At 50.2% G+C, this 16672-nt stretch overlaps 1 protein-coding gene across 3 annotated transcripts in view; it reads right to left on the bottom strand.

The window, feature by feature from the left end:
- The window catches only part of cacna1g (calcium channel, voltage-dependent, T type, alpha 1G subunit), a 541990-nt gene that overhangs the window by 242265 nt on the left and 283053 nt on the right, over positions 1-16672 (bottom strand). For all 3 annotated transcript variants that reach the window (XM_072483051.1, XM_072483052.1, XM_072483053.1), the window contains exons 16-18: positions 9378-9833; positions 8446-8546; positions 1337-1460 (exon numbers count right to left, since the gene is read on the bottom strand). In XM_072483051.1, coding sequence (XP_072339152.1) covers positions 1337-1460; positions 8446-8546; positions 9378-9833 — 681 coding nt within the window. The remainder of the gene's footprint in view (positions 1-1336; positions 1461-8445; positions 8547-9377; positions 9834-16672) is intronic.

Here is a 16672-nt window from a genome sequence, read left to right as displayed (position 1 = left end):
GAGTGGGTGCCAACAACAATTAAAAACATAATTCCCATAAAAAGGCCCACAAAATCAATGTGAAGCCTTGTCCAGGGAAGGCCACTCCAAAGGGTGCAGTTTACCTGTGGGTGGAAGAGTCTGCTCAGTCTGGCAATGTTCGCAACGGCTGACCACACTCTCTATCTCCTTGTCTACTCTTGGCAACTAAATGTAGCTCCTAGCTAACACCTTCATCTTAATCTGGTCAGAAGGAGTGTTGTGCAGTTCTTGGAGAAGTGGCTGGCACCCCCTGCAGGGGTGGCACTATCACTTTTGTGGCTTCCCCACAAAAGGATCCCATCTTCACAGCTGGAACAGAATTACAAACACTACCTACCCTCTGAGAGACAAGTTCCTCCTCATCTCTGTCTTAAATGGGAAACCACAATAAAGTTAGGATTTTTACATGTCTGAGTCCTCAATTGTCACCGAGACAGGTTCCATGTCCAATTCAGGGTGATGGGCAGACTCTCGAATATAAGGGGCCAATTAGAGGTCTTCCAAGCTTCAGAGAAGCATCCGATTGTAGTAAATAACTGGGAGGGCGCTTCATCAAGAAGGTTCCTGTCAGCAATATATATAAAACAAAATGCAGCCAGGCCAGCACTGTAAGGGGTTGTGTGAAGCCTCTACAGCTCTACAGGATGGTGGTTGGCTGTACCACTACCCAGGCAGGCAGGGAGGGCCTTGCAGGGCTGCCATGTATCCGAGCCGCTTAGCCTTCTGCTGGGTGTCTGTCTCTCGGCTTTTGAGCCCCCCCCCTGTTGCATTTGAAGACTAGAGGCCAACTGAAAATTCCTAGTCAGCCTCTCAAACCTACCTTTAACAAGGCTCTTCGCAAGACTAGTTGCCTGGCTGCCTCTTGGGTACAAGTGACCTTCATGAGTCCAAAACGCACCTCCTCCAAAATGGCTGGCACGGAGTACAGCATTCTCAGGCCGCCATGCCAACATTTACTTAATTATCCCCCCACCCCCACCACACGCCCAATTCTGTGTCCAACTTGGGGGGAGTAGGTAGTGGTGCAAAAACACAGCCCATAGATTTACCCTTTCCTCAAATCTCGGATGAAGCCTGATCGAAAGTGGCATACCATGAGTTCCCCAACCTCCGACTACTTTTGGTTTGCTGTTATCCTCAAAGTTCATTTTTAAAGTGCTCATTTCAACAGACCTTATGTAGGACCAGGAGACCAGTTCCAGTTCACCCCACAGTATAAATCTTAGTCCTCTAACCCACCGTAAATTACCCATAGGCATTGTAATCATACAAATCAAACCAGCTGTAAAAATTGAGTTGGAGAAATAAAACCTACTGCACTCTTAGGATCGATCTTTGGTCTCTCCATGGCGATAGTAATGCAATTCAGGAAGATAATGACCAGAACAATGTGGTCGAACATCTTGTGCGAAATAATTTTGCTGCAAATGAGACGGATCCTGAAAAAGAAAAATATCCATTTACCCTTTACCCGGAACAAGTATATGTGCATCACCTCACAACTGGTGACCAAAACGAACAGACTTTACCTAACTCTATAGGTTCATAATCTTGCAGGGTTTTGATAGAGCAAATAAAGAGAAACTGTTCCCAATAGCAAAGGAATCAGTAACCGGCGGACACAAATTTGAGAAATTTGGCTACAGAATCAGAGACAACATCAGGAATATAAGTGCTCAGCAAGTTGTTGCTACCTGGAAGATACTGCCTGAAAGGGTGGTGGAAGCAGGTTCAATAGTAACACTCAAAGGTGAACTGGTTAAAGATTCGAAAAGGTCAAATGAGTGACTGAACCCTGCAGCATTCCAAAGGGACTGCAGCAGTCTTCTGTGGGCCTCTGCATTCCTACCTCTCCAGGCATTCCGGCAGCATTTCCAGATCCACATATTCACATTTGGAATTTGCACTGAGTCACCAACAGAGTGTGTGCTGATTTCGCAAGGTTCACAGATGAGTTTTTTTCCAACCATCTCTGTGACTGCTGCGTTCCTTGTTCCAATCCTTTTGTGCTGCACCTACTTATTTGAGGAATTGGTGTACCTTCATTCAAGTGATGCTGAGCAGCTAGTGAAGAGTAGATTTGCCAGTGGTCAGAGCAGAGCATTGCGTACATATAAACAGGGAAACAACTGCTGATAATGTAGCAGTGGAGGCACGTCTGAGGCCCCCGCCAGACTACCTAATTTCATGGCACCCCCACCAGTCAGCACACTCCTGGGAGTGGGGGGGGAGGGGTGGGGGGGGAGCCATACAAATACGTAGAATTCTGGCCTATCTCTCTGGAGTGGGATTTGAACCCATAACATTAAGAGTCAAAAATGATGTCAACAGAACTGTTCAAGGTATATGATGTCTGTGAATGTTGACTTTGCTGTTTTGGCTTATCAGTGACTGTTAAATACAATTGCCTGGGATCTTTTCAAAATTTAGTTCCCGAGTCTCAAAAAATGTTCGACTGTTTGCAGCTTACTCCTTAATAAGAACATAAGAACTACAAGCAGGAATAGGCCATCTGGCCCTTCGATGGCTCTGCCATTCAATGAGATCATGGCTGATCTTTTGTGGACTCAGCTCCACTTTCCTGCCTGAACACCATAACCCTTTATTCCTTTATTCTTCAAAAACCTATCCATTTTTATCTTGAAAACATTTAATGAAGGAGCCTCAACTGCTTCATTGGGCAGGGAATTCCATAGATTCACAACCCTTTGGGTGAAGAAGTTCCTCCTAAACTCAGTCCTAAATCTACTTCCCCTTATTTTGAGGCTATGCCCCCTAGTTCTGCTTTCACCCGCCAGTGGAAACAACCTGCCCGCATCTATCCTATCTATTCCCTTCATAATTTTATACGTTTCTAGAAGATCCCCCCTCATCCTTCTAAATTCCAACGAGTACAGTCCCAGTCTACTCAACCTCTCCTCGTAATCTAACCCCCTCAACTCTGGGATTAACCTAGTTAATCTCCTCTGCACACCCTACAGCACCAGTATGTCCTTTCTCAGGTAAGGAGACCAAAACTGAACACAATACTCCAGGTGTGGCCTCACTAACACCTTATACAATTGCAGCGTAACCTCCCTAGTCTTAAACTCCATCCCTCTAGCAATGAAGGACAAAATTCCATTTGCCTTCTTAATCACCTGTTGCACCTGTAAACCAACTTTTTGCGACTCATGCACTAGGACATCCAGGTCCCTCTGCACAGCAGCATGTTTTAATATTTTATCATTTAAATAATAATCCCTTTTGTTGTTATTCCTACCAAAATGGATAACCTCACATTTGTCAACATTGTATTCCATCTGCCAGACCCTAGCCCATTCACTTAAACTATCCAAATCCCTCTGCAGACTTCCAGTATCTTCTGCACTTTTTGCTTTACCACTCATCTTAGTGTCATCTGCAAACTTGGATACATTGCACTTGGTCCCCAACTCCAAATCATCTATGTAAATTGTGAACAATTATGGGCCCAACACCAATCCCTGAGGGACACCACTAGCTACTGATTGCCAACCAGAGAAACACCCATTAATCCCCACTCTTTGCTTTCTATTAATCAACCAATCCTCTATTCATGCTACTAATTTACCCTTAACGCCATATATCTTTATCTTATGCAGCAATCTTTTGTGTGGCACCTTGTCAAAAGCTTTCTGGAAATCCAGATATACCACATCCATTGGCTCCCGTTGTCTACCGCACTGGTAATGTCCTCAAAAATTTCCACTAAATTAGTTAGGCACGACCTGCCCTTTATGAACCCATGCTGCGTCTGTCCAATGGGACAATTTCTAACCAGATGCCTCGCTATTTCTTCCTTGATGATAGATTCTAGCATCTTCGCTACTACCGAAGTTAAACTAACTGGCTTATAATTACCTGCCTTTTACCGACCTACTTTTTTAAACAGTGGTGTCATGTTTGCTAATTTCCAATCCACCGGGACCCACACCAGAGTCTAGTGAATTTTGGTAAATTATCACTAGTGCATTTGCAATTTCCCGAGCCATCTCTTTTAGCACTCTGGGATGTATTCTATCAGGGCCTGGAGACTTGTCTACCTTTAGCCCCATTATCTTGCCCATCACTACCTCCTTAGTGATAACAATCGTCTCAAGGTCCTCACCTGTCATAGCCTCATTTCCATCAGTCACTGGCATATTATTTGTGTCTTCCACTGTGAAGACCGACCCAAAAAACCTGTTCAGTTCCTCAGCCATTTCCTCATCTCCCATTATTAAATCTCCCTTCTCATCCGCTAAAGGACCAATATTTACCTTAGCCACTCTTTTTTGTTTTATACATTTGTAGAAACTTTTACTCTCTGTTTTCATATTCTGAGCAAGTTTACTCTCATAATCTATCTTACTCTTCTTTATAGCTTTTTTAGTAGCTTTCTGTTGCCCCCTAAAGATTTCCCAATCCTCTAGTCTCCTAACAATCTTTGCCACTTTCTATGCTTTTTCCTTCAATTTGATCCTCTCCCTTATTTCCTTAGATATCCACGGTCGATTTTCCCTCTTTCTACCGTCCTTCCTTTTTGTTGGTATAAACTTTTGCTGAGCGCTGTGAAAAATCGCTTGGAAGGTTCTCCACTGTTCCTCAACTATTTCACCATAAAGTCTTTGCTCCCAGTCTACCTTAGCCAGCTCTTCTCTCATCTCAATGTAATCTCCTTTGTTTAAGCACAAAACGCCAGTGTTTGATTTTACCTTCTCACCCTCCATCTATATTTTAAATTCCACCATATTGTGATCGCTCCTTCCAAGAGGATCCCTACCTATGATATCATTAATCAATCCTGTCTCATTACACGGGACCAGATCTAGGACTGCTTGTTCTCTTGTAGGTTTCATTACATACTGTTCGAGGAAACTATCGCGGATACATTCTATAAACTCCTCCTCAAGGCTGCCTTGACTGACCTGGTTAAACTAATCGGCATGTAGATTAAAATCCTCTATGATAACTGCTCTACCATTTATAATAATAATAATAATTGCTTATTGTCACAAGTAGGCTTCAATGAAGTTACTGTGAAAAGCCCCTAGTCCCCACATTCCGGCCCCTGTTCAGGGAGGCTGGTATGGAACCGTACATTTCTACATGAATCAGTTATTTCTTTGTTTATTGCCCGCCCCACCGTAATGTTACTATTTGGTGGCCTATAGACTACTCCTATCAATGACTTTTTCGCCTTACTAGTCCTGATTTCCACCCAAATGGATTCAACCTTATCCTCCATAGCACCGATGTCATCCCTCACTACTGCCCGGATGTCATCCTTAAATAAAAGAGCTACACCACCTCCCTTACCATCCACTCTGTCCTTCCGAATAGTTTGATACCCTTGGATATTTAACACCTGGTCGTGACCATCCTTTAACCATGTTTCAGGAATGGCTTAAGGTGCTTGTCTGCCATTCAAAATTGAAGTTGTTTTCAAATCAGTGACTTGAAAGTGCGATTATATCGCAGTCGGCAAGTTGGTACAAATTTCAAGGTAAAAGAGTGATTATCCCATAAATCTCACCTTTGATGCCAACGAAAGAAACAAGGGGCTGGATTCTCCCCTACCCAGCGGGGCGGGCCGTACCGGCGCCGAGGAATGAACCACTCTGGCGTCGGGCCGCCCAAGAGGTGCGGAATCCTCCGCACCTTCAGGGGCTAGGCCGGTGCCGGCGGGGTTGGCGCCACGCCAGCTGGTGCCAAAGGACTGGGCGCCGCGCCAACTGGCGCCGAAGGGCCTCCACCAGCCGGTGCAAATTGGCGCATGCACGGGAGCGCCAGCGTGTGCTGGCATCATCCCAGCGCATGCGCAGGCGGGTTCTTCTCTGCGCCGGCCATGCGGACCGTTACACTAGCCGGCGCGGAGGGAACAAGTGCGGATCGGTGGGCCCATTTCACGGGCCAGGCCACTGTGGGGCCCCACGGGCCAGGCCACTGTGGGGCCCAGATCTCCCCGCCCCCCCCCCCCCCCCCCCCCCCCCCCGAGGGCTCTGCAGGCCACCTGCAGAGCCAGGTCCCACCGGTACGGACCTGGTGTATTTTATGCTGGCGGGATCCGTCGAAAATGGGCGGACACTCGGCCCATCGCGGGCCGGAGAATCGCCGGGGGGGGGGCCCGCGATTCCCGCCCCCGCCCCCGCCGAAAAACTGGCGCCGGAGAATCCGGCAGCCAGCATTGGGGCGGCGGGGCGGGATTCATGCCGCCCCCCGGCCCGGCGGGTGGTTGGAGAATCCCGCCCAAGGTTGCCGTGGAAACCGAGGTGAGTTTTAATCACCTATCTGCGCGGTCGCTGAGACCACCTATTTTCATCTCCGCAACATTTAACTGAGCTCTTTTGTTGCTGAAAACCTCATCCATACTAGTGTCACCTCCAGATCTGACAATTCTAATACACTCGTCACCGGCCTCCAGGATTCTGCCCTCTGTTAACCTGAGGTTATCCAAGTTGGTACCATATGTGTGTATGGTAAGTGGACGAGGAGGTAGCTGAGGGGATAGCGTGGCTGGTGAGTTGTTGAGAGGGCAAGGTGATAGGTTAATATGTGAGGAGTAGGGTGGCAGGGGGTAGGTGAGGGAGTAGGGTGTCAGGTGAATGGGTGAATGGGTATGTTGGCAGGTGGGTGAGGGAGTAGGGTGGCAGGTGGGTGAGGGCGTAAGATGGCAGGTGGGTTGGTGAAGGGGTAGGGTAGCAGGTGGGTAAGAGGGTAGGGTGGCAGATGGGTGGTTGAGGGGATAGGGTGGCAGGTGGGTGGGTGAGGGGTTAGGGTGGCAGGTGGGTGGGTGGGGGTAGGGTGACAGGTGGATGGGTGAGGGGGTAGGGTGGCAGGTGGGTGAGGGAGTAGGGTGTCAGGTAAATGGGAGAATGAGTAGGGTGGCAGGTGGGTGAGGGGGTAGGGTGGCAGGTGGGTGAGGGGGTAGGGTGGCAAGTGGGTGAGGGGGTAGGGTGGCAGGTGGGTGGGTGACGGGGTAGGGTGGCAGGTGGGTGAGGGGGTAGGGTGGCAAATGGGTGAGGGGGTAGGGTGGCAGGTGGATGAGGGGGTAGGGTGGCAGGTGGGTGAGGGGGTAGGGTGGCAGGTGGGTGAGGGGGTAGGGTGGCAAGTGGGTGAGGGGGTAGGGTGGCAGGTGGGTGGGTGATGGGGTAGGGTGGCAGGTGGGCGAGGGTGTAGGATGGAAGGTGAGTGAGGGGGTAGGGTGGCAGATGTGCGAGTGAGGGTGCAGGTTATCAGGCGGGTGAGGGGGTAGGATGGCAGCTAAGCGGGTGAGGGTGTCAGGGTTGATACTCGGGTAGTCGGGGGTAATCGGGTTAGGCTTGTCACAGAGTTGGGGGAGTAGTCATGGGGGCAGTTGGGTGGTGAGGGGGGTAGTTGGGCTTCAAAATGGTAATGAGGTTGGGGAGAATAGTCAGGGGGAGTTGGGGGTGTGAGTCGGGTAGTCAGGGTGATAGTTTGATGTCTAATGGGGAGCTGGAGTAATATCGTTACCCAGGAGTTAGAACTGGTTGTAATCCTTCTAACTTTTCCTGGGTTACTATTCTGGTAAGTAAGTCGGAACCATCCAAAGTCTCTGACCTTCAGATCTTCAGAGGGTTCCAGAACCAGAGGCATTGCCCATCGTCCAAACTCCCTGGGGATATCCGATGTAGTCAGTGCATGGGGACTTTCATGGAGTGCACCAAGTGCATCTTGAGCGGGTACCTCTGGAATATGACCATCCGGGGATTGGAGGTTGTGCACCGGGATATCTGTATTCCACTAACTCCGACATCCCTGCTTTTAATCCCTCCTCCTTTGGTGGCCGTGCTTCCAGTTGCTGGGCCCAAAGGTCTGGATTTTCCTCTTTGAACCTCACCGCCTGTCCAGTCTCAATGTCTGGAAATCCTACCTCTTTGACCTGTGGTCATCTACCCTCACATCTCCTTATGTGGCTGACTGTTGGATTTTGCTCGTGTACACCGCTGTGGAATGTTCTGGGTTGCTTTACAACATTAAAGATGCAACCTAAGTGCAATTTGTGTGACTGAGTAGGGTCAACAATTTCCTCTTTTTACAACCCCATTGTTCTGCTCTTGCAACAAAAAAAATGAAACATTCCCAATGGGTTTCTGGAAATTCTCGGACTGATCTATTCCCTGAAAGAACATTATTCACGATGCCCTATGCTGCTCTTGCTCATGTATATGCTTTTGGTGGCCCCTTGTTCCGCACTGTCACCAATCACTGTTTGTCGATGTACCATTTGTCAATGTTCTCTGTTGATTATTCTTTTGTCTACTATGTACGTACTGTGTACTTTCCCTCGGCTGCAGAAAAATACTTTTCATTGTACTTCGGTACATGTGACAATAAATCAAATCAAATCAAATTCATTCCTTTTACTAAACAGCACAAGGTCCATCGTTTTTAGTTCCTTACTTGGACTGTGGTGGAAAGAGGTAGAGAGACCAGCCCTCACGCTCCCTGAGACAGGGTGGCAGCTTGGCTTGAATCCACGCCCGCAACCGTGCTCGTTTACTCTGCGGAAACAAGTTGACACACGTCAATTCGGTTGTCCGAATTTCAGATTTGGTTTCATTTCTGTCACTGAAAACGGGAAGGTTTCACTTTAAAGATCAGTATTCAATGTGCTTCCTTTTTGCAGAGATGGAAGCAGTAACCATAGCTGACCCTCTTGCAATTAAGTGAAGATATATTACAAGTATTTGGAATGGATTTAATCAGGACTTTCAAACTCCCAAATAAGTTTTTACCAACACCGAACAAAATGATCCAAATTCAAACAAATTGTTTCTGATGTGGAAGCATCTGCTGCAAAGCACATGCAGGCAAACTGACCGAACATGCCTTGCTGTTAATGTGCTTGGTTTTGGAGAGCTGTCTGATTTATTTGATTATCCTCACCATCTACATCTGCTTCATCTCAAGTGGCTTTCAAATTTATTATATTTATGTGGACTGCGGGGAAACAACAAAATAAATTTCATCAATTTTCTGCTGAGGAATTTTCACTGAGAGCGAAGAAGCTCAGAAACCGTGAACAAGCATGCTGGGTGGGGATTGGGGGATGAACTGCAGATAGAAGGTAAGGAGAGAAAGCTGACGGCAAAGAGGAGAGGGATAAGAGAGAACAAGGAGAGATGGAGATGGAAAAACAAATGGAAAGAATAGTTAGGTAGAGGGAGCTTCCCCTCAGCATTTTCATGTTTGCCGATACCCATTTTGCCCTCATCATTTGCCTGGGGTTGTGGAGAGAGCAATGACAGAGTAACCTGTTGAGAAACTGGATGAGAGAATTTCCATTCCTTTTGTTTGCACCAGATTCAAACTCTTACACTGTTGTCACTTACCATATCAATTTCATCTTCAGTATGTTCAAGCTCAGCTCTCTGTTCATCCACATGGACCTGGTGAGGTGGGCGAGGTATGGCAGTCGGGGAGGTTTTACCATTACAGTCCTGCCGATCCATCGGTGGGATCCTGCTGCTATGGATGCTGGGAGACCTGTGAAGACTAGGTACCTGCAGGGTGTCGGGAATGTCGAAAGAGCCCTTAATTTCCAGAGACTCCATGCGCTGAGAGGCTGACCCATTCCTGCTGCCTGCGCGACTGGCCCTCTCATCCTCCGATCCATCACCTTCGTCAGAGCTCTCTTTTCCGTCGCCCGAGAGGAGGGACTTCCGCTCACCCGACTGATGCTTGCGCTTCAGGCTCTGAGCTCGGCCAAGGCTGTTCCAGCTGGACCGCCGGCTGTTCCAGCTGCTGGCTGTGCTCCAGGGGGTGTAGGGGGAGCTACGTGCACTGGTCTGGAAGGAAAGAAGCACGGAGTTAAAAGACCAACAATCCAGACTCAGATTGGCAACTTTAGGAAGATGCCAGAGAACTCATAATGATCTTGGGGTTTGAACAGCTGGTGATGCACCCCCATGAGAGGAAAGGGCCAATCTATTATTAATTGTTGCTCATGTTACAATTCTAAAGGGGGTGCAGAAACAGAGGGACCTGGGCGGGTAGGTTCTAAATCATTGAATGGGACAGTGCAAGTTGAGAGGGTGTTTAAATAAAGCATGCAGCATACTAACCTTTATTAATAGGGCCTAGAGTACAAGAGCAAAGTTATGTTAAACTTGTACAGAACACTTGTTCAGTCTCAGCTGGAGTATTGCGTGCAGTTCTGGGCACCACACTTTAGAAAAGACGGGAAGGCATCAGAGAGGATTCAGAAAAGATTCAGGAGAATGGCCCCAGACATGAGGAAATTCAGTTACATAGAGAGATTGGAGAGGCTGGGCTTCTTGGAGGAGAGAAGGTTGAGAGGAGATTTGATAGAGATGTTCAAAACCCAGAATGGTCTAGGCAGAGTAAACAGGGAGAAATTGTTCTCATTGATGGAAGATTGTGAACCAGATGGCACAAACTTAAGGAGGGTGGTCAGGATCTGGAATGTGCTGCCTGAGGGTGGAGGCAGGTTCAATGGAGGCAGCTGAGGTGAATGTATTATACCAATAATCCACCATTGTATCAGTACCATGCTTTGCCTTTGTATTTGCATCTATGCTATGCTGTTGCCCTTGTGGGCTCCACCTATGGGCCATTGTATGGCATCATCCATAGGGGAACATGTTGGGACACGTATGGGCTCCGCCCATGGCTCCTCCCCTTGAGGGGGGTATAAAGAGCAGTCGACCTGTAGGCGGCGCACAGTACTGTGTCAGTTGCAGGCAGGCACAGTTCTAAGTTGATTAAAGCCACGGTTTACTTTTACTCTTGTCTCGAGTGAATTGATGGTCGCATCAATTTAATTAACTTAAACGCAACTATGGAATCGGCCCTCAAACCTGACCGACTGGAACTCGATCCTCAGGCCGCGGAGGTGAAAGAAATTTTTTCGCACTGGCTTCGATGCTTCAAGGCTAATCTCGCAGCCGACTCGATGCCTTCCATCACTGACGAACAGAAGCCGAGCCTCCTCCACGCACGGGTGAGCCATCGAATCTCTGTTCAACTCGACGAGGCCTCCTCCTACGCAGATGCCCTCGCGATGCTCGAACGCCTCTATGTACGGCCCGTGAACGAGGTCTACGCGCGTCACATCCTCACCACTCGCCGCCAGCGTCCTGGGGAGTCGCTAGATGATTACCTACACGACCTCAAAGCCCTCGCACGCAACTGCAATTACCAGGCCGTTACGGCCACTCAGCATATGGAACTTGCCATCCGAGACGTCTACGTGGCGGGAGTCCGGTCTAATTACGTGAGACAGCGCCTACTCGAAAAGGGGGCCCTGGACCTGGATCAGACCGTAAGGTAGCCTCCTCTCTGGAAGTGGCGTTCCAGAGCCTTACCGCGTTCCCGGCTGACCACACGATCCCCTCATGGACTCCCGAACAAAGTCTATCCCAGGCCTGTGCCGCGCGGCCGCCCGCCCACCATGGGGGGCTACCCTGCTATTTCTACGGCCAGTCCCAACACCCCCGGCAGCACTGCCCGGCACGTAACGCGAACTGCAGCAGCTGCAGGAGAAAAGGACATTTCGCCAAAGTCTGCCTGGCCAGGTCTAAGAACTCTAACTCACAGGCCCGATCCTCAGACTCACAGGCCCGCAGACCCCGCAGTGTGGCAGGGTGTCTGCCGACTCCGCCCCCCTCATCAGCCTTGTGCTATCAGTGGGAGCAGCCATCTTCCAGTCCTCACAGCATGTGCGACTCATGGGGGCGCCATCATGGCCATCCTCCCCCACGCGGCCGGCCACGTGTGAACCATGGGGGCCGCCATCCTGGATGCTATCTTCCTCACCACCTGCCACGCTTGACCAACGGGGGCCGCCATCTTGGCCGCCATCTGCTACGCCGCTCGACGCGTACGATCAACATGGGCAGCCATCGCGGAGCCGCACCAGCACCTCCGACCACGCCGGCTACCCGCAACTCAGTACGGTCACCCTGGACCAGTCGCAACCCAAGCACCTCCGGAGCTCCATAATGACCGTCCGGGCTAACGGGCACGAAACGCCTTGCCTCTTCGACTCTGGGAGCACAGTGAGCTTCATTCACCCGGACATGGTAAGATTCTGCTCGCTCCCAATTTTCCCGGCACACCAAACCATCTCCCTCGCCTCTGGGTCGCACTCGGTGCAAATCCAAGGGTGCACTACCACAACCCTAGCAATACAGGGCGGCGAGTACGTAAACTTTAAATTATATGTGCTCCCAGACCTCTGTGCTCCTCTCTTATTGGAACTCGATTTCCAATGCAACCTCAGGAGCCTAACCCTGAAGTTCGGGGGCCCCTGTCCCCACTCATCATATGCAGCCTCGCGACCCTAAAAGTCGACCCTCCCTCACTCTTCGCAAACCTCACCACCGACTGCAAACCAGTCGCCACCAGAAGCAGGCGGTATAGCATACAGGACAGGACTTTTATGAGGTCCGAGGTCCAGCATCTCTTGCGGGAGGGAGTCATCGAGGTCAGCAATAGCCCCTGGAGAGCCCAGGTGGTGGTCAAGACCGGGGAAATGTTCTGGATGGTTGTTGATTACAGCCAAACCATAAACCAGTACACGCAACTCGATGCGTACCCCCTTCCCCGGATTGCAGACATGGTTAACCAGATCGCACACTACCGGGTGTTCTCCACGGTGGATCTGAAGTCTGCGTACCACCAGCTCCCAATCCGCCCGGAGAACCGCCACTACACAGCTTTTGAGGCCTCCTTTTCCACTTCCTCTGGGTCCCCTTTGGCGTCACGAACGGGGTTTCGGTGTTCCAAAGAACAATGGACCGAATGGTGGACCAGTACGGGCTGCGGGCCACATTTCCGTACTTGGACAATGTCACCATCTGCGGCCATGATCAGCAGGACCACGACGCCAACCTCCACCGATTTCTCCAAACCGCCCAAACCTTCAATCTCACCTACAACAAGGAGAAATGCGTTTTCTGCACGACCAGACTAGCCATTCTCGGCTACATCGTGGAGAACGGGATCCTAGGGCCCGACCCTGACTGTATGCGCCCCATCCTGCAACTCCCTCTCCCTCACTGCCCCAATGCCCTGAAGAGGTGCCTCGGGTTCTTTTCGTATTATGCCCTGTGGGTCCCCCACTTTGCGGACAAAGCCCGCCCACTAATCAAGGCCACCATCTTTCCACTGGCAACTGAGGCCCGCCAGGCCTTCAGCTGCATCAAGGCGGACATCGCCAAAGCTGCGATGCACGTGATGGACGAGTCCGTCCCCTTCCAGGTGGAGAGCGACGCATCAGAGGTTGCTCTCGCCGCTACCCTCAATCAAGCAGGCAGATCGGTGGCGTTTTTTTCACAAATCCTCACCACCTCTGAAATTCGACACTCCTCGGTCGAAAAAGAAGCCCAAGCCATCGTGGAAGCCGTACAGCACTGGAGGCACTACCTCGCTGGTAGGAGGTTTACCCTCATCACCGACCAACGATCAGTAGCCTTCATGTTCGACAATACGCAGTGGGGCAAAATCAAGAACGATAAGATCTTGAGGTGGAGGATCGAACTTGCCACCTATAACTAAGATATAGTATATCGTCCTTGGAAGCTCAATGAGCCCCCAGATGCCCTGTCCCACGGCACATGAGCCAGCGCGCAAGGTGACTGACTATGGGCTATCGACGATGACCTCTGCCACCCGGGGGTCACCCGGCTTCTCCACTATATCAAGGCCCGCAACCTGCCCTACTCCACTGCGGAGGTCAGAGCCATGACCAGGGACTGCCAAATCTGTGCGGAGTGTAAACCACACTTCTATCGAACAGATAAGGCCCACCTGGTAAAGGCATCCCGGCCCTTTGAGCGCCTCAGTATCGATTTCAAAGGGCCCCTCCCCTCTAATAACTGCAACACATATTTCCTCAATATTATTGATGGGTTCTCCCGCTTCCCTTTTGCAATTCCTTGCCCCGATATGACCACGTCCTCCGTCATTAAAGCCCTACATAATGTCTTCACCCTGTTGGGTTTCCCCAATTATGTCCACAGTGACCGGGGCTCGTTGTTCATGAGCGACAAACTGCATCAGTACCTGCTCAGTAAGGGCATCGTCTCGATCAGGACTTCCAGCTATAACCCCAGGGGAAACGGGCAGGTGGAGAGGGAGAACGCGACGGTCTGGAAGACCGTCCTACTGACCCTGCAGTCCAGGAATCTCCCAGTTTCGCACTGGCAGGAGGTCCTCCCCGATGCGCTCCACTCTAATAGGTCCCTACTTTGCACGGCCACAAATGAGATCCCTCATTACCGCCTATTTGTTTTCCTAGGAGATCCACGTCAGGGGCCTCACTTCCGTCCTGGCTGAAGACACTGGGGCCAGTCCTACTCAGAAAACACGTCAGGAGCCATAAGACCGATCCTCTGGTAGAGAGGGTCCAGCTCCTACACTCAAACCCCCAGTATGCTTATATCGAACACCCCGATGGCCAACAAGATACGGTCTCCCTCCGGGAACTGGCGCCTGCCGGTACCACCACCACTACCACCACCACTGCTCCTCCACTATATCCCGCCCAACCTACCATGATCAGCGCCCCTGCCCCTTTATGGCTCCCACCCGCCATTCCCCCTTCACCGGTCCACAGGAATGAAGCTCCAGGAGAGACGCTCCCAGAGTCCACGTCTGTACCCACACCGGCGCCCCCACTACCGATGCCAGCATGGATGAGCTCGACAACCAGGCTAGCACCGATGCCAGAGCTTCGGCGATCACAGCGCACAATCCGTGCGCCGGACCGGCTGAACTTATGAACCCGTCACCCCCGCCGGACTTCATTTTTTTTAACAGGGGGTGAATGTGGTGAATGTATTATACCAATAAACCACCATTGTATCAGTACCATGCTTTGCCTTTGTATTTGCATCTATGCTATGCTGTTGCCCTTGTGGGCTCCACCTATGGGCCATTGTATGGCATCATTCATAGGGGAACATGTTGGGACACATATGGGCTCCGCCCATGGCTCTTCCCCTTGAGGGGGGGTATAAAGAGCAGTCGACCTGTAGGCGGTGCACAATATTGTGTCAGTCGCAGGCAGGCACTGTTCGAAGTTGATTAAAGCCACAGTTTACTTTTACTCTTGTCTCGAGTGAATTGATGGTCGCATCAGCAGCTTCAATGGAGGCTTTCAACAAGGACTTGGATCATTGTCTGGAAAGGGAGATTGTGCAGGGTTACAGGATTAAGGGGGGAATGGCACTGGGTGAATCGCTCATTTGGAGAACAGGCAGGTACAGACCCAACAGGCTGAATGGCCTCCTTCTGTACTGTAATGATGCAGCGATTCTATGATAGAGATCAAAAGGACATTACATTCATTATTGTTTGTATAATGGAGGAGGGGATGGCAAGATGGACGAAAGGATGGAGGGCAGGAGGTTAGGAAGGAAGGGAAACGTGGATTTTTATAGTGTCTTTAATAACCTCAGGACGTCCCAAAACCCTTTCAGACAAAAAAGTACTTTTTAAAAAACTAGTCCCTGTTATACTGTAACGATACACAGTATCCGATTATCACACAGCGAACAGCAATGAGATAATGACCAGATAATCTGTTTTAATGATAAATATTGACCAGCACACCAGGGACAGCTCCCATTTCCTTCCTGGAACTAGTGTGGTGGGATATTTTACATCCACCTGAGAGGACATGACTGAGCTTCAGGTTTAATGCTGCACCTGAAAAGTAGCACCACCAACCGTGTAGCACTGGAGTGTTAGTCCAGATTTCATGCTCAACAGAGGAAGTTTCAACGTCCAGAAATTTGCCAGAGGTGGAGGAGGGGGGGAGGAGGGGGGGGGGGGGGGGGGGGCGGTTTGGCAGAGGTGAATGGAGGAGGGGGGCTAGATGGCTCACCACCCACTCCGCCCCTCCCCTTGCCCCTGACGCAAAATCGGCACGGAGCTGACAGAAACGGTTCAAATCTTGTTCCAGGTCCCAGGAGGAACGTCTTGCTCCAGGTTTGGGTCGGTTGAGATGTTAAAATGCTAAAAGTGCAAATCATGACTCCAAGATATCCTTTTCTTGTTTCTTTTATAGATTTAGAGCACCCAATTAATTTTTTCCAATTAAGGGGCAATGTAGCGTGGCCAATCCACCTAATCCCTGCACATCTTTTGGGTTGTGGGGGCGAAACCCACGCAAACACAGAGAGAATGTGCAAACTCCACACGGACAGTGACCCAGACCTGGGATCGAACCTGGGACCTCAGCGGCGTGAGATAGCAATGCTAATCACTGCGCCACCCTTTTCTTGTTTTAGTAGAAACAGGCCAGGAGGTTATTTGGTCATTCAAATATAATGAGGCCACATAACTCATTTTTAATCACCATTTTGAATTGAGTTCTTATTGCTGGGTTTTCCGGGCCTTGATAAACTCGCCAGCTAAAGGGAAGTAAGGACTTCTGGATTGTGTAAACTTACTTCACCCATTCCCTACAAGTGGACCCCCATTCTTGACATTTCCAAACTATTCCATGAGGTCTCTAATATACCCTGAGTTCCAAGCTCCCCTGACACTGGCCACCTTGATGTTGTCTGGCTCTGTTACCTGATCTTCTTTCCACCCACCTCGCTGATCTTCCCATGCTCGCCTTCGCTCCCCAGCTGGGCTTGGTGTTGAAGGCCTA

The sequence above is a fragment of the Scyliorhinus torazame genome, chromosome 18, assembly GCF_047496885.1.
Source record: "Scyliorhinus torazame isolate Kashiwa2021f chromosome 18, sScyTor2.1, whole genome shotgun sequence".
In the NCBI taxonomy this organism is placed as follows: Eukaryota; Metazoa; Chordata; class Chondrichthyes; order Carcharhiniformes; family Scyliorhinidae; genus Scyliorhinus; species Scyliorhinus torazame.
The sequence above is the reverse complement of the archived record's forward strand: the minus strand, read 5'-3'. Positions and strand labels throughout refer to the sequence as shown.